The sequence below is a fragment of the Hyperolius riggenbachi genome, chromosome 9 (genome assembly GCF_040937935.1).
Source record: "Hyperolius riggenbachi isolate aHypRig1 chromosome 9, aHypRig1.pri, whole genome shotgun sequence".
In the NCBI taxonomy this organism is placed as follows: Eukaryota; Metazoa; Chordata; class Amphibia; order Anura; family Hyperoliidae; genus Hyperolius; species Hyperolius riggenbachi.
The window spans coordinates 63115160-63140236 of record NC_090654.1 but is presented as its reverse complement, the minus strand read 5'-3'; the positions used below and the strand labels follow the sequence as shown (position 1 = coordinate 63140236).

General features: G+C 47.7%; 1 protein-coding gene across 3 annotated transcripts in view; it reads left to right on the top strand.

Annotated features, from left to right (window-relative positions):
• The first annotated feature begins 6076 nt into the window (after positions 1-6076).
• The window catches only part of LOC137532443 (E3 ubiquitin-protein ligase TRAIP-like), a 54337-nt gene continuing 35336 nt past the window's right edge, over positions 6077-25077 (top strand). The window contains exons 1-4 of one of the 3 annotated variants that reach the window (XM_068252930.1): positions 6077-6363; positions 12384-12441; positions 17792-17875; positions 18926-18965. In XM_068252930.1, coding sequence (XP_068109031.1) covers positions 6266-6363; positions 12384-12441; positions 17792-17875; positions 18926-18965 — 280 coding nt within the window. In that variant the 5' untranslated portion in view covers positions 6077-6265. Of the gene's footprint in view, positions 6364-12383; positions 12442-17789; positions 17876-18884; positions 18966-25077 lie in introns of those variants that run through there. The other 2 variants (XM_068252929.1, XM_068252931.1) reach the window with 2 other exon arrangements.

Genomic DNA, 25077 nt, shown 5'->3' with positions numbered 1-25077 from the left:
AATTCTTGTTTTAGCAAACAATTTTCGTGTTTCTAGCTTATACAATACAGATTGCAGAGGCTGTCTATAGCCATTCAGCCCCGGGAGTTGGGCGGGTGCCTGGGACCACTCCTGAGGATACTGGCGTGGGACCACTCCTGAGGATACTGGCGTGGGACCACTCCTGAGGATACTGGCGTGGGACCACTCCTGAGGATACTGGCGTGGGATCAGTGGCGGCTCCAGGAATTTTTTTTAGTGGGAGCTATGCAGGTGCTGGACCAATTTCTGGGGGAGCTGACGACCTGTGGCGCGCAAAGTGCGCCGCGGCAAAAAATGGGTGAGGCTACAACCTGCGGCGCGCAAAGTGCGCCGCGGTGAAAAATGGGCGTGGTCATGACCGGATGAGGGCGGGGCTAACTGTACTTTAAAGTGAGCCCAGGGTGAGAGTGATATGATGGATGCCATATTTATTTCCTTTTAAACGATTCTAGTTGCCTGGCAGCCCTGCTGATCTATTTGGCTGCAGTAGTGAACTGAATTACACCAGAAACAAGCATGCAGCTAATCTTGTCAGTTCTGACAATATTGTCAGAAACCCCTGACCTGCTGCATGCTTGTTCAGGGTCTATGGTTGAAAGAATTAGAGGCAGAGGATCAACACGGCAGCCAGGCAGCTGGTATTGCTTAAAAGGAGATAACTATGGCAGTCTCAATATTATTCTCACCTCGGGTTCCCTTTAAAAGTGCAACGCAAAGACAGAGGGCCCAAGATTTGGTGACCCTTTCCCCAGAAAATTCACATAATTGTGCAGGTTTTCTCAAGAAAATACACGAAATGTGAGCAGATTTGAACAAAAAACACATTCAATAACCCAAATATGCACAATCGTTATCAGATATGACCCCAATATGCACAAACGTTATCAGATATGACCCCAATATGCACAAACGTTATCAGATATGACCCCAATATGCACATCCGTTATCAGATATGACCCCAATATGCACATCCGTTATAAGATATGACCCCAATATGCACAACCGTTATCAGATATGACCCCAATATGCACAACCGTTATCAGATATGACCCCAATATGCACAACCGTTATCAGATATGACCCCAATATGCACAATCGTTATCGGATATGACCCCAATATGTACAATCCTCAGCAGATCTGACCCCAATATGCACAATGCTCAGCAGTTCTGACCCCAATATGCACAATGCTCAGCAGTTCTGACCCCAATATACACAATGCTCAGCAGATTTGACCCCAATATGCACAATGCTCAGCAGTTCTGACCCCAATATGCACAATGCTCAGCAGTTCTGACCCCAATATACACAATGCTCAGCAGTTCTGACCCCAATATGCACAATGCTCAGCAGATTTGACCCCAATATGCACAATGCTCAGCAGTTCTGACCACAATCAGCAGCACCACCTGAAAAAGAAAAGAAAAACCCATTTACTCACCTAGTCAGAAGACCTCCTGTTCCGACTTCCTCCTCTCCCGACCTCCTTGTGGCGCGCAGCTCCCACGATCCTCTTCCTTCACCTGACTTCCTGCCTGCAGCCTGCATTACCCGGCGAGCAGGGCTACGGGAAAATGGCCGCCCGAAGCCCTGCACTGCAGACTCCAAGTCTGCAGAGCAGGGCTTCGGGCGGCCATCTTACCGTAGCCCTGCTCTGCTGCTTCGGAGCTGCCGCTGTGAACTGACTCGGCGTCTCTTAGACGCCTGAAGTCAGTTCACGCCAGGTTGTGCTTTGGGGGTGCTTGGACAAATTTAGGGGGTGCAAGCACCCCCCTGGCGCCGCACTGCGTAAAGGACTTTTTTCGTTGTCGTGTTTTTATTTCTTTTTTTAACTCTGCTGAAATTTCTCCTGGGGAGGGGGCGGCTTCCGGAGTCTGCTTGTTAAAGGGGAACCCTGGATGGCACCATGAACCCCCCAGGACGTCGGCGGCCCCCACCTACTCCTGGGGCACCGGAGGTGGGGAAGAGCCCCTTATCCATGGATTGGACAAGGGCTCTGGGGGAGAGGGGGCGGTTGGCCGCCCCTCTCCTCCAGAGCCCCCCCATACCTAGGACCATGCGGGCTGGTATAGCTCAGGGTGCGAAGTCCCATGTGGCCGGGACTCCGCATTCTGGCTATCCCAGCCTGCATGGGGGACAAGGGGTTAAGGAGGCTTGGGAGGGGGGACCCCACACTGTCTATTTTCATGAAATGTATACAATATGTATACAGAACTCGGAATGCAGTAACCTGTACTGCAGCAGTGTCATTTTACACAGTTCAAAAACCATTTTTCCTATGAAACTTTAAAATCGTTTATTTCAAAAACTATAAGGTCTTTTCACAAATTTTTTTTTACCATGTTCCTACTCATCTGCTTAATATACATGCCAAATTTGGTGATGATAGCATGTAAGGGGGCTTGACAATTAACCTCGGAATTTAGCACTATTGACTTCAATGTAAACGCGAATTCGGTACTCGGAATTGCCGAATTTTCGAGTTTTGAGTGCTTACTCAGAACTGCCAAATTCTGATGGCAAACTTGAAATTCGGAATCCGAGAGCTCAGCCCTAATCGCTTCGGCCATAGGAAGTGAGTGTCATTTCCTGCTTTGCCGGCTGCCAGATAGGAGTTACTGCGTACTGACACAGTAATCCCCGAAGTATGCTGGCGGCAGTGCGGCCGCCAGGCTTCCGCCAACATTCAGAGTGAAACCGGCCTGAATTTGCCAGAGACTAATACTGCACTTTGGAAGCCCGATTGATTTACGTTCAGACTGGCATCAATCTGGCATGCTCGAAAAGGCTCGGTTAGATGTGTGGCAGTAGCGGCTTCCTGACTCCCTGTGTGTAATGCGTACCCACAAAACGCACAAAATTAAAGTCAATGGGAACGCAATGGTATGCGTTTTTTCCCCAAAATATTTTATTTTGCTGTATTTTGGTTTCTTGCTGTCTTCCAAGTGATTTGCATGAATGGAAATCTAAAAACGCATGAAAAACGCATATGCGTTTTGTATATGCAAACGCATTAAAACACATGGAAAATGCATTGCAAACGCACCACAAACACCGCACACAACATTAACTTACAACATGACATAAAACGCAGTGTTTCACGCTATGTCCTATGTGAACCCAGCCTTACATGTGCTGTCAGTGCAGATTAAGGATTAGTGCATTAGGGCCTGTACAAACAGACTGCGTTGCGCTGTGTTCTTATAACATCATGCATTTTTTTTCAATTGCAAAGCCTTTTTAACCACCCTGGCGTTCTGATTAAATCGCCAGGGTGGCTGTGGGAGGGTTTTTTTTAAATAAAAAAAAAACTATTTCATGCAGCCAACTGAAAGTTGGCTGCATGAAAGCCCACTAGAGGGCGCTCCGGAGGCATTCTTCCGATCGCCTCCGGCGCCCAGAATAAACAAGGAAGGCCGCAATGAGCGGCCTTCCTTGTTTTGCTTACATCGTCGCCATAGCGACGAGCGGAGTGACGTCATCGACGTCAGCCGCCTCCGATCCAGCCCTTAGCGCTGGCCGGAACTTTTTGTTCTGGCTACGCTGGGCTCAGGCGGCTGGGGGGACCCTCTTTCGCCGCTGCTCGCGGCGGATCGCCGCAAAGCGGCGGCGATCAGGCAGCACACGCGGCTGGCAAAGTGCTTTTTATTTGATGAAAATCGGCCCAGCAGGGCCTGAGCGGCAGCCTCCGGCGGTGTTGGACGAGCTGAGCTCGTCCAGACCGCTCAGGTGGTTAAAAATAATGAAAATTGTGATGAATTGTACACAGTAGTATGATGCGATTTTAGAAACTTGCAATCGTAGTGACTGCATTAGAAAATCGCATACAAAAAAAGGCAAGGAGATCGCATTTTTTCGAGGTCAAATCCCAGGAGACCTTGCAACTTCCTGTCGAAGGACTTTAAAGAGACTCAGAGACGAACAATACTAAAACTCTGATAGTTACCCGGGGCTTTCTCCCACCCCATAAACACGTCTAAGTCCCACGCCGTCCTTCCGCAGTCAGCCGTTCAGCTGCGGTGAGCCCCGGTAACAGGCTCAGTTACATCAGCCGCTCTGCTGGACGCGTAATACAAAAGTACCTTCTCCATCATTATTTCATTCATACATAGATTATATACACCATGGGTTTGAATTACAAAAGAGTGCTAACTGTTAGCACGGCCGTTTTCGCACAAATTTTCGCGCTTGCGCGCAATCGCGAATTTTCACGTGCAATTAAATGTTTTCACGCGCAAGCGCGAATTTTCGCGTGAAATCGCTATTGTTTTCACGCGCAAATTCGAGTTTGCGCACAAAAACGATAACGATTTTGATGCGCGCAAAAACATTTAATTGCGCAAAAATGCGCACACACGTGAAAATTTGCGCGAAAACGGCTGTGCTAACAGTTAGCACTCTTTTGTGAATCAAGCCCCCGGTATTTGTCCAGATCCTGACAAGCAACGCAACATGTGAAAACAAACATGATGTATTGATATAGATCCACAGGGTAGCATCAGGAGGAGGCGGGGTTATGCAAATTAGTCACAGGTACATTGCTCTGGCCTGTTTTGCCTGTTAAGGGCCATCGTTTCTAATTTTCATTAGATTTAGGCTACATATTCAGGATCAAGACTTCTTTAATGAATCTGTGTAGCCTGGGGGTTGTAAAACTACGTGTGGGTTGTAAAACTAAATATCTCGCCATAAGGTGAAAACTACAGACATATGGGGGTATAAATAGCAATTGACTCGTCATAAAAAGTAGATATGTGGGTGTGATGGGAGAGGTGCGCGTCACTGGCAACAGGGATGTCTCCCATCCAATGGGTCCCAAAAAAAAAAAAAAAAAAAAAAAAAAAGGGACTACATCCACATACGTTTTTTTTATACTGACGCAGTGCGACTTTATGTGACGGAAGTGACGTTTTTGCTGCAGCCCTCACTTGACTGCATACGTTTGTCACCACGCGGTTCCTGCGGAGGACCGGAAGCCACGCAAGTCACGTTAGCCACGCAAGTTTTATGCATTGCGCGGAAGCGTATTTTTGAATACGCTTCTGAGCAGGTGATCGCTTGACTGGCCAATTATAATTGAAAGTGTGTAGCAGGCAAATTCAAGTTTGGTGGGCCAGTTACTATTCCTCCATGTTAGAGTACGGCCACACTGCGGAGGCGCCAGTCATTTTTGCACATGCACAGTAGCAGAGGAAAAAGCCATGCACAAGTGGTTCCGTGCTACTGCGCAGACGGCACCTTGTTCGCCACGCTTACTCATAAAGGTGAAACACGGCTGCCAGCAATATTCAACATTGATGTAGAAGAGGCAGGGAACACACTTGCAGGGCCGTTTTCCCCTGCGTTTCTGGGTTTTGCGGTCGCATCTAACGCGTGCGTTTTTCCGCGTGCGTTTCCGCTAATGCATGGCATGTACTGCCATGCAACGTGCGGGAAAAATCAGAAAACTGTGTTTTGAAAACGCAAACGCAAACGCGCAAACGCGCAAACGCATGCGCACAAACGCATGCGCCACAGCGTTTCCTGCGCTAGGCTATTAATTTCAATAGCCTCTAAAATCGTGCGTGTTATGCCGTTCGCGGCAAAACGCGCAAAAACGCATGTAGTGTGTTCCCTGCCTCAGAAGGTCCCAGCGCAGGGTCAGAGGGGCGTAAGGAGATCTGAGAAGCCTCTGAACTATCCACTGAGCTATCTATCCTTTTTTTTATGCACTTCCGATACACTTTCAGTCAGTCTGAACACTATTCAGAAGTTCTTGTGCTGACATCGGACAAAACCAAAAGGCACACGTGACAAACGGTATCTGATGTAATTCCCAGTGCAGTGACACGTTTCATACTACCTCCGTCACATAACGAAATGGAATATAGGATAGTCAATCTGGAGGTGACACAACAAAGTTGCACCATGAAGACAGTCCCTTCTGCGTGAGGTAATACTGTACTCGCCGTGGTAACAAATGTGCGCCTGCGCTGCGCGCCTTTCAGCCTGTCAATACACGCTCAGCGCGTAACGCTCCCATTCACCAGCCTCATAACTCCGCCTCCCTATGCAATGAGAACTACTGTCGTCTGTCAGTCGCTGCTGCGCTTGCGTACGGGACATAGACGACTCTTTTTGACCAATAGCTTGAGACGTTCTGTGCCGTCCTGACGTAATGACTCCTATGGATGGTTGTACATCGCGGTAAATACAAACGGGAAAGTCGCGATTGTGGAGGCTGAAGTTGCTGGAGGGCGGCGCTATGCCGATCCGGGCCCTCTGCACCATCTGTTCCGATTACTTTGATCACCAACATGATGTGGCGGCCATTCACTGCGGGCACACCTTCCACTACCAGTGGTATATATATAGATCTCTTCCATTGTTTGCAAAGCATTGCTTTCTGTTTTATTTTCATTCATGTTGTGTCCCAGTTTCCGTGTGTAAGAGAAGGTGTGTATATACATTATTGTTATATGCTATCCCTTATTCGCTGAGGGTAACTGGTATAAATTGTATTCCAATGCATATATGCTATAACCTTTTGGCATCACTACCTGTAGCTCTATCAGTGCCAATGCACACTTTTCCTTAAAGTGGACCTGAACTCAGAACGTCCTCTGCTCTAAAAGATACACAATAGCATACGTTCTTTAAAGGGAGTGGCCAGGCAAAAAATAAAATAAACAAAAATCAACTTACCGTGCGCTTACTCCAGCCCCTGGCAACCGTCATGTGCCCTCGCCGCAGCTCCGGTGGCTCCCAGTCTCCTCTGATGTAGATGTCGACCTCGCCGGGTCCGCATCTACTTGCGCTTTAATGTGCGGCGCATTGACGTCATCCAGATTGTACTGCGTATGCGTAGAACTACTGTGCCTGTACAGTCCGGATGATGTGAGACACACAGTGGAACGCAGCATGGCCTGTGATACCAGAGGGGAGCCTGGGCCACTGGTGGGAAGCGGAGCTGCGGCGAGGACACGGTACGGGTGCTGGCAGGGGCTGGAGGAAGCCCGAGGTAAGTTGATTATTGTATATTTTTTAGCCTGGATGTTTCCTTTAAACAAAATGCTGCGGACAACGCCACGTTGATTGACACTGGCGCTTCACGGTTGTCCTCTGCACCGTGCGGGGAGCCTGGGACGGTGGTGCAGAGTGGAGCGGTCAGTGTGGGACAGTCTGCTGCAAGGGGCTGGAGAAAGCCCCAGGTGAGTAAAGCTGATTATTTTTAGCCTGATGATTCCTTTAAAGGTTATTATGCTGTTGTGTATCTTTTAAAGCAGAGAGGACATTCTGAGTTCAGGTCCGCTTTAACATCTAGTGCTTTCAAATGAGCTTATCTGCTGTGGCAGTCATGTCGTTAGAAGCCCCAGATAAGTGACCCTTTTTGTTTTTATAAACCGCAATAGAACTCCTTTAACACTGAATTAAATTATGTATCCTTCTGTACAGTGGGGTAGCTAGAGATCATGGGGCCCCATAGCAAAACTTTCATGGTGCCCTCAGATGGAGGCACTCTCAAGAAATGCCACCTGCCCCTACCCTATGGGTATGAGTTAATTGGGCAATTTATAATCAACTGAGAAAAAGTTGGGGGGTGGAAGAACGCAAAGGTAATGGTGAATACATTAAAGCATACATCTCAAACTCCAGTCCCTCAGAGCCAGGGCTGTGGAGTCGGAGTCGTGGAGTCGGGCAATTTTGGGTGCCTGGAGTCGGAGTCGGGAAAAAATGCACCGACTCCTAATGAATTTGTAACTGTAATTAAAATAGAAAATATGATAAAACGTTCTATTTCTCAGATAATAGTCATTAAAAATAATGTATATATACAGTATATATACAGTAATAACTGTGCTTAGTCCACAAAAATGAAATAAACCAATCAAAATTAGTTACTTGTGCTGCTTCAATAAAGCAGTCCCCGTATTTTTAAGGTCAGATATACATATCTGATTGTGACTGTATATATGATGTGTACACAGGAATCTCTTATATATACTAAATGACATCTATGCTGTAAGAATAAAGCCTGATGTGTAGCTGTGTCACTAATAGAGATGGTCAACAAGATGGAAATAATTCTGCATTGATGCTGAATTATGCAAATGTATGCACTAACTTTGCTGATGAAATCAAATAATTTGATATGTTATTAAAATTTGGTTTGGTGACTACAAATTAAAGGGTAACTGAGACGGATGAAAAGTAAAGTTTTATACATACCTGGGGCTTCCTCCAGCCCCCTTCAGGCTAATCAGTCCCTCGCTGTCCTCCACCACCTGGATCTTCTGCTATGAGTCCTGGTAATTCAGCCAGTCAGCGCTGTCCGGCCGCATGCCGCTCCCACAGCCAGGAACATTCTGCACCTGCGCAATAGTGCTGCACAGGTGTAGTATGCTCCTGGCGGCGGAGTGTGCGCATGCGCACTACGCCTGACTGGCTCAAGTACCTGGACTCATAGCAGAAGATCCAGGTGGTGGAGGAGGACAACGAGGGACTGATTATCCTGAAGGCGGCTGGAGGAAGCCCCATGTATGTATAAAACTTTAATCTCATCTGTCTCAGGTTTACTTTGTTACACAGTAGTACTATACTCTACATATGCACTCCCCACAGAGCTGCAGGGAATCCACTGAGAATGCTGTGCACATTGAACACAGAGGTGTTGTCTGTTTACAATCTCCTCATTCCCCTGCAGAGTACCTGCACATCATTCTTACATGTACCTACACTTACATTGCCTAGGGCCTGATAGATGTTCTTTGTTCCGGTTTGTACATTTTACAAGTACTCTTACCAAGGACTAGTTTTAGTCTAAAGGGAATAAATATAGTAGTCTACATATCCTTCTCACTTCAGTTGTTTTGTAAAATTCCTAAGCGTTGGCAGTTAAGAGACGAATTTCATGTTACATACTTTTAATCAACAAAATTGTAATATGCAAATTAGAGGAGTCAGAGTCGTGGAATCCTAAACTGAGGAGTCGGAGTCGGTGGATTTTTGGACCGACTCCACAGCCCTGCTCAGAGCTAGAGGTGGGCGAACAGTTTGGCTGTGTTAGCCGAACTGTTCGGGCTGCCCAATCTGTCATTTATCTATGCCTCTTACTACTTCCGGGTCGCAATGACCCGGAGTAGTACGTCTGCGCTGCCCGGCGGAGCGCGTCCTAGCGACGCGCTCCCGTTGCCGGGCACTTTCTGCGCATGTGCGTGACGTCACTCATGACGTCACGCATATGCGCAGAAAGTGCCCGGCAACGGGAGCGCGTCGCTAGGACGCGCTCCGCCGGGCAGCGCAGACGTACTACTCCGGGTCATTGCGACCCGGAAGTAGTAAGAGGCATAGATAAATGACAGATTGGGCAGCCCGAACAGTTCGGCTAACACAGCCAAACTGTTCGCCCATCTCTACTCAGAGCCATGACATTTGGCCCTCAAGTGGTTTCCCCACTTTGCATTATGCTTGGCCCGCTCTACATAACCAGGGAAACTATATTGGAGGTGAAGCACTAGAACACTAGGAAGCCATATGAGGAGGTTAGGGAAAAGCACTAAACCTTAGGAAACTGTAAAGGGGAGGGTGGGGGTCTCTAGACACCAGGGAACTGTATAGGGGAGGGAGGACTACTAGACACCAGAGAACTTTATAAGGGAGAAAGGTGGCCAGTAGACCTTGAAGTTAGCCCACGACTAGGTCCCAGTGTACAAATACGTCTCACAGCTAGGTCCCTTTGTACAATTTGGCCCTCTTTGTATGAGTCTGAAGCGGAATTCAAAAAAAAGATATGCCTAAAGAGAGGTAAGGAGTCCTATAGAACCTTCCCGGGCTCCTGACAGTGTCCTCGTTCCCCCGATGCCCCCCCCCCATTTGAATCTCCTGCCACGGGAGACTTCGGCAGTCTTTGGAACACTCGAGCCCCTGAAGCCTGGTGGCTCGGTACTGCACGTGTGAGCGAGAGAGTGCGTTTGTGTGTGCGCAGTACAGAGTGGCCTGTCTTCGAAATCTCAAGTGCTTCCGAAGACTGCCGAAGCCCAGGGGAAGCAGAAAAGGGCAGTCTACAATGGACTGGCTGCAGACTGCTAACGGGGGAGCCTGCGGGAGAACGCAGAGAACGGGAAGGCTCTATAGGACCCAGAGCCTTCCCTTTCCTTAGGTGAGTATCTGTTCTTTATTTTTCGCTTCAGGCTCGCTTTAAGTACCACCTGGCCCCCTATGCTCCAGGGACCCATAGCAGTTGCTATGGCTATTGCTATGCCTCTGCTTCCATATACACTATGAATTTTATTCATTGTGAGCACGTCTGCCATTACTAGTATAGGTACTTGCGTAATATGCCGTCCATGCAGTTAGGGCCTGTTTCCATTAGCGCGGTTTCCGCTGCAAATCCGTAATTTCAGGCGGGGAAACTGCCATAGGAAACGATGGCACCTCTGCGATTCGGCCGACATTGGCATCCGTTTCCATGCTGGAGGCTGGAATCCCATAACAAATTACATGGCATGGCTGATGGGATTCATCTGCCTACCCGCAGACCAGGAGGAGCCGCCTCACGCAGCACAAGTGGAAACGGGCCCTTACACACTCAGGAAAAGCGTATACAATGTTTCAATCCCTTCGGCGTCAATGTCTGATTATAGCCTGGAATCTTTCTTTTCTTGCTGTGGCTGTGCACAGTGAACACATTTACTTACATAATAAATTACAGTACATAACTAAAGTATCAGGGGAAAAAAAGTTTACGTAAAATTAGTAACCATTAACCCCTAACCTTAACCCTTCACATTCCCCCTCCTCAACTCCTAACCTTAGCCCTTAACCCCCCATCCCCTCCTTAACTCCTAACTTTAACCTTCCCCTTAACTTTCCCCACCTTAACCCCTAACCCTTCACCTCCCCTCTCAGCACCTAACCTTCCCCACTCCTTAACCACTAACTTTAGCCCTGACCCTTTACTTCCCCCTCAACTCCTAACCTTAACCTCCTTGCCTCCCCTCCTTAACACTTAACCCTAACCCTTAAGCTCTCCTCCTTAAAGGGACACTTAAGCCAGGAATAAAAAAATCAGTTTTACTTGCCTGGGGCTTCTACCAGCCCCTGCAGCCATCCTGTGCCCTCGCAGTCACCCATGGAGCCTCCGGTCCCCTGCCCGCCAGCTAGTTTTGTTTTCCCTGACAGGCCTTGACAGGGAGTCAGCGGGCTTTCTGCGCCTGCGCAGACCTGGCCACGCATATCCTTCTTCATGTTCCCATCCTCAATCACATCCTGCACAGGCGCAGGACGCTGTTGCGGACAGGAATGCGAAGAAAATTACGCGTGGCCAGGCCTGTCGGGCTTGTCAGCGAAAACGAAACTAGCTGGGGACCGGAGGCTCTGTGAGTGACTGTGAAGGCACGGGATGGCTGGAGGGGGTAATAGAAGCCCCAGGCAAGTAAAACTGATTTATTTTTTTATTTCTGGCTTAAAGAGAACCCGAGGTGTGTTTAAAGAATGTTATCTGCATACAGAGGCTGTATCTGCCTATACAGCCCAGCCTCTGTTGCTATCCCAAACCCCACTAAGGTCCCTCTGCACTCTGCAATCCCTCATAAATCACAGCCATGCTGTGAGGCTGTGTTTACATCTGTAGTGTCAGTCTCAGCTGCTCCCCCGCCTCCTGCATAGCTCCGGTCCCTGCCCCCGTCCCTTCCCTCCAATCAGCAGGGAGGGAAGGGATGCAGGCGGGGACTGGAGTTCTGCAGGAGGCGGGGAGAGCAGCAGACTGACACTATAGAGATAAACACAGCCAGCTCTGACAAGCTGTTTGTCAGCAGCGTGGCTGTGATTTATGAGGGATTGCAGAGTGCAGGGGGACCTTAGGGGGGTTTGGGATAGCAACAGAGGCTGGGCTGTATAGGCAGATCCAGCCTCTGTATGCAGATAATATTCTTCAAACCCACCTCGGGTTCTCTTTAAGTGTCCCTTTAACTCCTAACCCTTAACTTATCCCCCTTAACTCCTAACCTTATCCTCTCTGTCCCTCTCCTTAATCCTAACCCTAATACCACCTCCTTAACTCCTAAACTTAACCCTAACCTCCTCCCCAAGGTTAGGAGCAGTGGAGGGAGGGAAAGTTAAGGTTAGGCGTTAAAGGACAACTGAAGCAAGATGAATATGGAGGCTGCCATATTTATTTCTCTCTAGACAATACTAGTTCCCTGGCTGTCCTGCCGATCCTTTGCCTCTAATACTTTTAGCCATAGACTTTTTATATACAAGTTACCACATGCGCTATTTTATTTGCTGCACTTCTTGGTTTGCTTTGTTTCATAGCCATTATAACTGCTGAAATTGTGTGTATTGCATTTGGACATCCAGTGTAACATTTATTTCCTCTTCAGTCTGCAGCAATGGTTCAGCTCTGCTCCAAACCGCACATGTCCACAGTGTCGCATCCAGGTAAATAAATTATGATTCACACATAGCTTCTTTTATTTCAGTTCTTGGCTTACACTTTAGTTCAGCTTTCCCAACTGCAGATCAGAATCAGAATTTATTTCGCCAAGTACAATGGTGGGTTGTACCCGGAATTGGTTTTGGCGAATACAGGGTCGTTGATGAAAACCAAGAAAGAGCACGGTTAAGCATGGTACATACGTAGACATGGGACAGGCATACATAAGACAACATTGCAGCTTGTGCGTACAATTAAGCAGATCGACGTATAAAGTTAAGCATGGTACATACATATAAGCAATAGAAGCAAAATAAAAAGCAAAAACAGAGAGCATTTCAGCATACACAAACAGTTAACGTAATACAAACATAGCAAAAAACATACACTGATAGCAGGAACAGAAAAGAGTGGGACTGGAGGAGCAGCCTGAGAGCTGATATGAGCGCTGCCATTTTCGGCACTGGACGCTACACAGCGACACGCTCCCAACAAGACAGGTGCTACCAATTGTCCACGAAAGTAGAGAGAAAGCTGAGGGGGATCATGATGGAGGCGGACAGCAGAGTTCACTTGAGCCAGGTTGCTTGAGGAGAAGCGCTCCTAATTCCAAAAGTCCGCACGGCTGAGTAGTGACGGTGAGTAGTGAGGGTGCAGACGCAGTGGGGGGGCCCTTTGGTGCCAGTGGGCACCTATGCTGGGCAGCAGTGATGGACGTGGGGCCACCGGGCTGGGCAGCAGTGGTGGGCATGGGGCCTCGGCTGGGCAGCATTGGTGGACATAGGGCCGGGGGCACCCTGGCTGGGCAGCAGTAGTGGACAGGCCAGGGGCAGCATACCTCCTCTGTGTCTGCGATGGGGCAGCAACAGGCCCTCCATTTGTGTGGTGGCAGCGTGGTCATTTCCATGGAGACCGGGGAAGCTGCTGCAGTTAGGCCTCCTCCGCACGTGGAGTGTGTCCCACGTGTCCTTGCTGGCATCATGGTCACGGCTGCTGGTCTGGCGTTCGTCCCTGTCCCTGTGTAGCTGCTTGTGCCGGTGCACGTCTGCCAAAGGAGGCCGGCAGCCTCACGTGCAGTGGAGGGATGATACAAGCCGGAGCGGGCTGCTTCCACAGAGCCGGAGAACAAAGGGCAGAGGGGACAGCTGGTGGGTGGATGAGCAGGCAGCTGGAGCTGTAGCCCTGGCCGGGATGAGCAGGGGCCAGGGGAGAGAGGCCGAGGGGGCAATCTGGTGGACCATCCACATCTGCAGTAAGCGGGCGCATCCCCAAGCTGCAAGGTGTCCCCAGGCAGCAGCGGAGAACAGGGCAGCGGTGGAGGCGAACAGTTGGAACGGCGGTGCCGGCAGAAACGATGGCAGACCTGGAACCTTGTGGGCCATCAGCTGAGCCGACCACGTGTTGAGCCTCCTATTCCGGAGAGCACGCGGGTCCCCGTGCGCCGATGTCCCGATCAGCTGGAGCCGATGGCTGGTGAAGAGAAGACGAGCATGCCTGTGATCCCCGCATCTCACCCTGGTGGCAGATGGGCTCAGAAGTGAGCAAAGGTGAGAGTTTACTAGAAAAAAAAGGGAAGAAGCCGGAGCCCTGTGGCCGTGGCGTCCGGATCCGGCGCCATCTTAGATGAAGAAGGAATACCGCTTCTCCCCAAACAATCCTAGGGCAATGCTTGAACAGGTCAGCAAAACCTATGCAATGTACAAAAGAGAGGATGGTCTGCACATAACCACAAGGGCTGCTTTATTTCTGGACGTATCCAGGTTCCACACAAATCAGACAGATGACCTGTTTCGGACAATCTAGTTCATAATCGTAGTTCCTGATTAAGGACCAGATTGTCCGAATCATGTGAGCTGTCTGATTTGTGGGGATCCTGGATGTGTCCAGAAATAAAGCAGCCCTTGTGGTTATGTGCTGACCATCCTCTTTCTCAACTGCGCCTTGCAGAGAACATTGAGGCTAGACTCACAGTGGGATGATATGGTCCAGCGCTATACAGTCTTATAACGTTGCTTACCGCACTTTACGGTGTAATGTGTTGCGTTATGGTAACGCACTGTTTATCACTTCAGGTTACCATTAAAAGCCCATATTCCCTCATTCAGATTCACTATGGATCTTTAGTTGGAGCCTGGATATGATTCCTGTGTTACAAATACAAGTGCCAGGGAGTACACAAAGATTCCACCCCCCAAAAAAAATAAGTGTTCTCGCTAGGCTCTTTTAGCCGGGTGCTCCACCTGACTATGGTGAGCACCCGGCAGTTGTCAGCTCTCCTCCTCTTCTGTTGTAACCCGAGTTGTGCAGAAAAGCACCAGCTTTTGAGTGACTATGCTTCCTCCTTCAACCCTCCTTCAAATCTCAGCTAAGACTCTCTAAAGCTACCTTCACACTAGATCTGTTGCAGAAAATTAGGATTGCAGCTATTCTGTAACGTTGCATCACACAACTTCAGTGCGATGTGACACAGTGCAGCATACAGTCCATAGACTTATGCTTGCACCGCACCCAGAATCGGGTGCTTCGCCTGGTAACGCAGTGCAACCACTGCATTATCCTGACAGAATGCACCACACCACAAGCATTACAGCGTGAAAGTGACATTGTAATGTAATTGCATCGCGTTTTGATGTGATATTTTCATTGTCTGCACTGCTCAGAGGGAATCTGGCATCTTGTTACTTGGGGGTATTTATACTTACCTGGAGCTTTCTCCAGCCCCATGAGATGCGTCCTCCCCGGCGGCTCCATTACCTTGTAATCTCCTCTGGAAATCATTCCAGCTCTTCTGCGCTTACACCCACTGTTGCGTTCTGTGCTTGCATGGCCACACATGCGCAGAATCGCACAACTAGCCAGATTACCGGAGGAGATTACGAGGCAAAGGAGCGGCCACAGAGGACGCACCTCATGGGGCTGGAGGAAACCCCAGGTAAGTATAAATACTCCCAGTAACGAGATCTCATGTACACTTTAAAGAGACTCTGTAAATAAATTTTAAAAAAAAACCTCTGGGGGATACTTACCTGTGGAGGAGGATGCCTCGGGGTCTCACTGAGGCTTCCCCCTCCCCTGTACAGTCAGGGAATCCAGCGATGACTTCCTGCAATCCTCCCCCAACAAGCTTGACAAGGAATGATTTATTTACCTCTCTGGGATCCAGTGCAGTAGCAGCTCTTTGTTCGGGCTAGGCGGAAACAGCCGAGCCCGATCGTATCCTCTCTACTGCGCAGACGCAAAAGGACTTGCACCTGTGTAGTAGAGCGGATCAATCGGGTTCAGCTATTTCCGCCTTAACCCAAATGAAGAGCGGCTAGTGCGCCTGGGCAGGACCACGGTGGGTAAATATTTACCTCACCGCACTTTGGGGGACCTGGGCACTTGAACGGAGGGACGGGGGAAGCCTCTTTAGGATCCAGAGGCTTCCCCCTCCAGAGGTAACTATCCCCCAGAGTGATTTTTTTTTTTTTTTTTTTTTTTAATTGCAGATTCTCGTTAAGTGTCTTCTACCACTACAAAGAATATATAAAGTATCCCTTTATTTTATTTTGAACGTAATAGTAAAAGGGGTACAACAATTGTTTGCAACCCTGCTATGCAAGGAGAAAGGTGGAGGTTTTTATTCAATGGTGTTTCTAGTGAAAAACTAAACATAAAAACATACCTATTCACTCACGGAGCCACAGTTCTAACTGGAAATGGAGCAATTTCTGTCTACTGGTCTGTTATTGGACTTTCTTCGGCTCCCAGGATTTTTACAAATCTGTGGTATTGACTCCATTCCGAGACCAAGCAATTCAGGTAATTCCATACCCAGAAGACTTATGCTACATACACATTTGAAAGATTAATGAAAGATCTTAGACCAATTTTACCCCCTTCCATGTAGTATGAGAGCCATACTCTACACAGTCTATTCTATGGAGCTGAACTCCCCATCAGATAAAAATATTTGCAAAAAGCTGCACACAAAGATGCTGTACACATGCAACAGATCAGTATCTGCAAAAGAACAGTTCCTGCAAAATGCATTCATAGTCTTTGAGATCTGCAGATCCTCATACACACCTTGTTTAACAGATATTCATCTGCAGATCTGACAATCATCTGCAGATCTGAAGATCCATCCTGGTGGATCTGATCTGCAGGTAATCTGCAGATGAATGTCTGTTAAACAAGGTGTGTATGAGGATCTGCAGATCTCATAGACTATGAATGCATTTTGCAGGAACGGATCTTTTACAGGATCAGATCTTTTTCAGATACTGATCTGTTGCATGTGTACAGCATCTTTTTGTGCAGCATTTTGCAAAGAATTTTATCTGATGTGGAGTTCAGCTCCATAGAATAGACTGTGTAGAGTATGGCTCTCATACTACATGAAAGGGGGTAAAATTGGTCTAAGATCTTTCATTAATCTTTCAAGTGTGTGCATACCATTATTTCTGGCCGAGCTTTAGGAAACGCATAGAGTTCACCTGGCTGTGGAAATAAATCCTCTAAAATCTCTGGTCTGAATTTCTCAAAATCCAGTTTATCCCCCTCCCAGAGAGTATGTTATGTGGGGATAGAGGTGGTCAGTGAGATGCAGATAATTCCAGCTTGCATGCAGAGTTAATGTAAATTGTATTTTGCAATTGGGCCAATCTAAAATGTTTGTTTTTATTGCCCTACAACCAAGCTGCTTACAAATTACATCAGGGGTCTCAAACTCAATTTACCTGGGGGCCGCAGGAGGCAAAGTCAGGATGAGGCTGGGCCGCATAAGGAATTTCACAATCGCGGCGCATCGCCGCCTCTGCCCGCCCCTCTCACTCTTCCTTCACAGAGAGGGGCGGGGAGAGGCGGCGATTGATGTCAGGAGGGGCAGAGCTGAAGCTGAAAGCTCTGCCCCTTACAGGAAATGCCAGCGGATTGCCCCCGGGCGATTTGGGGGCTCTGCAGCCCTCGTTTAGCGGCGGGGATGCGGCGGATTACTTGGGAGCACTGAAGAGAACTATAAGGAGGCTTTTGCCAGCGAGGGCCACAAAATATTGTATTGATGGCCGCAAATGGCCCGCAGGCCGGGAGTTTGAGACCCCTGATTTACATGAAATATGCATGTAAGCCAAAATTATGAGCATTTCATTGATGATGGTAGATGTGGAAACTGCAATTTTCCTGTAAAAGGAACAATGTAAAGAGAAGCTGAGGCTTTTAGGCAGCAGTCACTAAAAGATCTTTTTGGAAACCTAACATATTTGGTCAGTCCTTCAGTTATGCTTTTGTCCTCCCACAATGCACTGAGAAAATAAAAATGGGGCTTCTAATTCACCAGCCGTAACATTTTTAACAAATGTTGTTTGATTATTGTAGGTGAGCAACCGGCAAATTATCAACAAACTATTCTTTGACGTTGGCTTAGAGGAGGAGACAACGCTAGATGCGGAATCGCTGAAGGTAATGGTTCTTATTGTAGTTTGTTTTTGTGTCAGTGTTCCCCCTGCTTCCCATCATGAAAGGTATGGGTCGGTCCACACTAGACCCGGTTGCAGAACGCAATCCGTGGTCCGGGCTCCTGTTTTCAGAAACCGGAACGCAACCGGATCTGTGTTGCCCTTTTCCAGCTAAGTAAGGTGCTTCCCTGCTCGCTTATTTTACTTTTTCCGCACATAGCTGGAGGGGGAGCGGGGATGGGTGGGCACAGTTGGGGGCGGGGGGGTGACCCCCTCCCCGCCGCTGTGCCAGCAGCCCCCCCCCCATCCTGGCTGCTACCCCCTCAGGCTACCTGGGGGGGGCACTTATAGGGGGAAGGGGCAGGCAGTAAGCAATGTGGATCTCCCTCCGTTTTGTGTGCAAAGTTCTCTGTGTACAGGGAGATCCGTTTTTGCATTGCCCGTCGCTACTTCTCCGTGTATCAGGGATCGACCCAGGTCCACACGAGTTGGGGACACTCCGTTCAGGTTTTGTATCCGGATCCGTTTTTGAAGTAAGTAAAGACTGCTGCTATTTTTAACATAGGTATCCGTGTCTCCGGTTTTGATCCGGGCCCAAAGACAGAGACACGGATATGTTTTTAAAACAATTGTGAACTGTCACTAAGGCTGTACATTGAACCTGTCGCTATTCAAAATATGTTCCTAATCACCAACAATGTGAGGAGCACATATACTGAAATTTCTCACTACAAACTAGTGGTAAGCACTGACTACCAAGCAGCACCTAGCTTATACATTGCTGTCGGGAACAGCCTCCTGGCAAATTTAAAGGCACGGAACGTGCAACAGCGGATGCGTGGCCCACAGAAGCCTGTGGTAGAAACGCATCTGCTCTTGAATGCAAGCCGTTGCACAATGTCATTGGAGCAGACACTGCACTGTCCGCTCCGAACATGCTGTTTGTGTTCCAGCTCAATGTGAACTGAGCCTAACTACAATGAAGAAGGTGGTATATTCTATTGTGCTTTTAGATTTCCTTGGAGTCATGGTCTGCTGTCTTCTCTTGCTGCAGAATGAAGTGGACAGAGTGAAAGCCAGTCTTCACATAAAAGGTGAGTAACATTTTTTTTTTTTTTTTTTTTTATGGTTTCAACATTCAGGCTCTAGCATGGAAATCTCACCGTGTGGGCGGGGAAAATACCCATACTAGTGCAGGGATATTTCATTATTCCCCAAGCCAGGGATGTCAAACTTCAGTCCACAAGGGCACAACTCAAATTGATGGGACTGAATCAGGAAAGTTGCGGTTCATGAAGTAGAACATGTCTCCATTTCTCGTTCCATCCTAAACACTGGCATGGCTGTGACCCTTGAGTACTAGGTTTGACACTTGTGGCCCAAGGTGTGAAGGTATACGTTACTGCAGGAAAACTTTACCAGTGTGGGATGGGAGGAGACTCAAAATACTGCAGAGTAATCTCTTCATTGAGGAAGTGGAGGGGACTCAAACTAGTGCAGGGAATTCTCACCAGTGCGGTTAGGAATGAGACTACTGGGATATCTTATTGCAGTAGAGGTAAAGATTCAAGTAACTTCAGGACAACTTCATCTCCGGGATGTGAGGAGACACAAATAACTGCAAGGATATATCATTATGGGGGGGGGAGGAGACACAAAGCCAGCATTCACAAAGCTTTACTGCTTGCAGGAATGCAGAAAACAGCTGATTTCACAGATCAGTCAGTAAATTCATTCACTAAGGCTGTTACTGCATGGCAGGCTGAAATCTCCCACCAGTGAGGTAAATTACCGACTTGTGCGGTGAATACCTCAACACGTCAGTAAATGTCAATTCATAAAGATTAGAACATGCGGTAAAGCCAGGAGAGATGTTCGGTAATTACCTCAAGCTCTGAACTATCGAAAAATAGCAAGTACCATTGGCTAGCACATGATGGACAACAGAGAGCCAATAGGAAGAGCCTCCCCCCACATCCTCCTTACCCTATTTGCTCCAACACACACAAGACAAAGGTGCCTGGCTCTTCTACTGACCAAATATGCTATTGCTCCGTTGTTATTGCCTGATGAAGTGGGATCAAACCTGCGAAATGCGTTGCATTGTCCTCCGGTGTATGTAAATAAACTTGTTGTATTTGACAAACACATTGGCAATTTTTTTGTCTGCTTGGAGGGGGTAGGTCCACCACTCCCTCCTTATGTTTTAAACTTTTTAGATTCTTTAAGGCTGCTTCCACACAGGGACGTTACAGGCGCACGTTAGAGCAGCCTGTAACGCTCCCCAACTCACAGCAATACAAAGTCAATGGGGCTGTTCACACTGCCCACGTTGCGTTACATGTAACGCTGCACGTTCTTCAGAGCGTGCAGCATACTATAGCGTTCAGCGGCTTAAGCCGCGTTAGACTGTTTGCGCATGCTCAGTGTTGGGGCGGAGAGGAGACGGGGAGAGGCCGCTACGTAGCCGCACACATGGCTACTCAGTATGCACTGCCCTGGTGGCCGCTGATTGGCTGGCGGTACCACGTGATCACATGGTCCCGCCGGCCAATCAGCGCCACTCTCACTGCCCTAATGCGGAAAGAGCCGCTTATCGCGGCTCACTCAACGTCCTCTACCAACACCGGCAGGCGTTGCGTTAGGGGACGTTATGCGACCATAACGTCCACTATAATGCAACGTCCCGGTGCGTAACTAGCCTTATCCTTTTGGCACCTCTGTATCCATACTACACTATATTAAGTCCACCCCTGGTGGAGGGGTGTTACCCCCTTTTTTCCTTATCTACCGAGAGCGACTTCTTAATCCTGAGTGAGGTCAGGTCTAATCTCCCCACCTGCTATTACAGTGGTTGCCTTGGAGGTAATGCTGCTTTGTGAGTATAGCTTATTACTCTATCATTACTACTGTTTGCCGATTTTTATTCATTGGGAGGGAAGTTGTCCTTCCCAACGGTCATCACTGGCGTCTACAACATTTTGTGAATTGCAATACCAAATTTGTGGTCTACCTTTTATTGTGTCCTTGTGGCGCTTTTTATATAGGTAAGACCGGACGTGATTTTAAATCTAGAATTGGCGAACACATCGCCAATATTAAAAGCATTACATCCACCACACCGGTTGCGAGGCACTTTATATCCGAGCACGGTGGTAATGCCTCAGGTATACGATTTGTCGGTCTCGACCGTATACATACCACGATTAGAGGGGGCAACTTTGATCGTTTATTGTTACAAAAAGAGTCTAGATAGATCTATGAGTTGGAGGCCACTGAATACCCTGGCCTCAATGAAACGGTCGGTTTTGCGGCCTTTCTGCCTAACTGATGCTTCCCGCTTTTTCCCACTTGTCCTGCTGTCTCCTTTCTTGCCCCCCTCCGTTGGTCTGCTCCTCCATTGCCCCCTGTGTCTGCGGGCCTGTATACGCTCTGAGCTTTTGTCTCCATGTGCCTTCCCCTGTGGCATCTGCCGTTATAGCTGGCATACGTTGTTGCTCAGTTTTTGTTTTTTGCCTTTTTTGAGTGCGCCGATTTTTCGCACTGTCTGGACTGTGGTACTGCGTTATCGCAGTCCCCTTGGGTCCAACTTCTATAGTAAAGATGATTGTATGATAATATTTGCTGACTCTGAGTTATGAATATATAGATTTCTTTTTGCTTGTCTGTGTATGTTGCGTTTGCATGGTTTTGATTCACTTTATTTGCATATATGTTTTTGCTGTTATATTTTTTTATGTACTCATGTGCTGCCCCACAGCCCCTTTTTCTCTGCCCCCACCTTGCCCTCTCACCTGTGATTGCCACCATCACGCATCAGGCCGACTTATTTTGTCTGGCCTGTTGATTGGGCCTTTGGTGGGGGCGAGGCTGAGCTGCGTGTCCGTTGCGGCGTTAGTGCGCATGCGTACGCATGCGCGTTGGTTGACGCGTACGTAATTACGCGTGCGTGCGCGCGCGTGACTGATGACGCTGCCCTATAAGGAGCCTCAGGCAGCACATGATTCCAGCCACGCCTCCCTTCGAAAAAGCCGGTAGACCCGGCGAAACATGTCAGGGCTGCCGGCGTGGTGCTAGCACCTGACTGCCTTTTGCCCCGCCGCCCGTTCACCCTCCGCATCCACCCTCTGCTGGCCTGAGGCATCTCCCCGATCTCCACTTGGAAGGCCACTAGCTCTCTGCCTACATGAGACTCTGCTCTGACCATCATAGCCTGCCACACTAGCACATTGGACCTGATTCCTCTACCGGATCAAAAGTCACTCCCCCAGCCTTGGGCTTCTACACATGGGGTTGAGAGACCAGACAGCCTTCAGGAGCTAACTGGACTCCGTACTGCTGTACCAGGATTGGGTATAGTATGGCTTATGCTTCATGCCATTTTCCTGATTTGTGCTTGCTGCAACCTGCATTCCATCTGTCCATGCTGGCTATGCTGTTTCATTGAACTGTTTGTCTGCAGATGCTATATTGGCTTCCTGGCCTTTGCTGTATATATTGACTGACTTTGCCTCTGTCATCTGTACCGGCCTGCTAAAACTGCTACTTTCCCATTGTCCCCATTTTTTGATGCACTATACTTGTCTAGGCCTATTTTTTATACGACATTTGGGATCCCTGATCACATTAGGTGGTCTTAGGCAGTGGTGTGTTTGATGTTTGATTGGTTGCTGAGCGTGGTCTCTTGGCAGTTTACACTGGTGCTTTTTAATATGTTCAATCATAATATTAATAAATTTTGTAATTTTTCACTCATTTTTTAAATTTTTGTGATTTGTGACATATGCTCCCCAGCCCCCCTTTTTTCCTTTACATTTACGTTCTCTATCATTACTTCATTTCAACTACCAGTACATACTACACTATATTTGGCTCTTGGTGTCCCTACTCTCTGTTGTATTTGCTCCAACACTCTGGAAGGCGTGTTCTTCCGAGCGGCAGAGGAGAAGGAGACGGGCTTTTCTGCATCACTTTAGATGGGCAGATATATGTAGGATTATAGTGAATGGGTAATAGTGAGGGCACAGAGCTGGCACTGCAGGAGGCACAGAAAAACAAACAACATGGATTAAATGGGGGTAGTAAACAAACTGGCAGTGCTTCTACTCCTGTGAGTCGATGATTGTGCTCAGGATCTCAGTAGCAAGTAAGCAACATTTACCAATCCAAGAAGAGAAAGCTGTCCGGCACTATTCCAAATCTCATAAAACTGCTTTATTACAAAATCTGCTTAGTGCTGATAATTCAGTACAAAAAGTCCATAAAAGCGGATACATACCAGTTGTGGTGATGAGACTGCGGGGCAGTGTGACAGTAGAGCCCGCCTAAAAAAATGTTTTGTGTATCCTGCGTGCGGGCGCGTCCGCACATGGTTGCTTAGTAGCTCTCTGTCAAAACCGCTGCTCAAAAACAAAAGTATTTAAAACTGTATGTTTCTGGTGGCTAAAAAAGTATTTATATAAAACCGATTGCACACAATATGTTCCAAATCTTTGGGAAAAAGATAACTGTGGGCAAATAAGGGAAGAACATGTTAAATATGAACCTGGATGGAATCCATTGCAAAATCCACCCATCCATTCACCACATATTGGGTGGGGGGATGGAGAGGATAAAGTTTTTAAGTACAAACATTTGAACTACTTCAGTATGTTAATAGCATCAAAGGGCACTACCACACTACTCCTCCTAAGATAACATGAAACTAACTACTCCTTAAATGCAATGAACAATATTTTCCAAGGTGTAGGACCTCATCCCTTCTCATAAATTGACTAATTAACCATATCATAGCATTAAAGGATCCAGCACATACTTGTGAATACATCCAATACCTATATCCACATAATTTCACAAATTCTATGTATTTATGCATGGCATATATTCGCTAAAGATTCTGTTAAGACTGCACGCTAACTTAAAGAGACTCAGTAACAAAAATTGCATCCTGTTTTTTATCATCCTACAAGTTCCAAAAGCTATTCTAATGTGTTCTGGCTTACTGCAGCACGTTCTACTATCACCATCTCTGTAATAAATCAACTTATCTATCTCTTGTCAGACTTGTCAGCCTGTGTCTGGAAGGCTGCCAAGTTCTTCAGTGTTGTGGTTCTGCTATGAACTCCCTCTTCCAGTCCCCCCTATGCACACTGCCTGTGTATTATTTAGATAAGGGCAGCTTCTCTCTTCTCTCTTACAATCTGGATAAATCGTCCTCTGAGCTGGCTGGGCTTTCACATACTGAGGAAATTTAGACAAGGGCAAAGCTGTTTGCAGGAAGAAAAGAGCAGCCTGAAACTTCATGCATGAGAGATGCAGGGGGAAAGAAACACACAAATGATCTCTTGAGATTCAAAAGGAAGGCTGTATACAGCCTGCTTGTGTATGGATGTATTTTCTATGTGTGGACATACTGTACATCAACCTACTTCCTGTTTAGGTGGCCATTTTGTTTGTTTATAAACACACTTTTTAAAACTGTTTTTAACCACTTTTAATGCGGCGGGGAGCGTATAAATTGTGACAGAGGGGAATAGGAGATGTCCCCTAACGCACTGGTAGGTTTACTTTTGTGTGATTTTAACAATACAGATTCTCTTTAAAGCAGAACTGTAGATATAAAATAAACACTTTGGCCTCAATTCACTAAGCTTATCTCCTGCCTTTAATAACGTTTCTAGAGTTGTTACCATGGTGATAAGGCATGTAGTATTCAGGAAACATTTTACATCAGGCAAGCCTAAAGTTAACTATTCTGTCTTTAAGTTAACTCTCCAATCCTTAAAATAACTCCAGAGTTAAAGACAGGCTGTTAATTAACTGCGTGTGAAAATAACTACAGAGGAGGTAACATAAGGAATGAAGAGATAACATAACTCTCTCTCACTGTGTGGAGGTAAGTTTTCACTTGCCTTATTATCTTCAGCATGATCTTAGTGAATTGAGGCCATTGTTTCACTTACCGCCGCTCGGTCCCGTACCTCGACTTGTAAGTCGAGGCCAGCGCAGCCCTGCCAAGCGTATCCTTTCTTCGCGTTCCCCTCTGCAATAGCGGGGAACGCGAAGAAAGGATGCGCGTGGCCAGAGCCGCTCAGGCGCAGTGGCCCGGAGGCGAAACCGAAAGCAGCTGGCCGTGGGAGAACGGAGGCTCACTGAGGAGCGGCACAGGACGGCTGCTGGGGGCTTGGGGAAGCCCCAAGTAAGTGA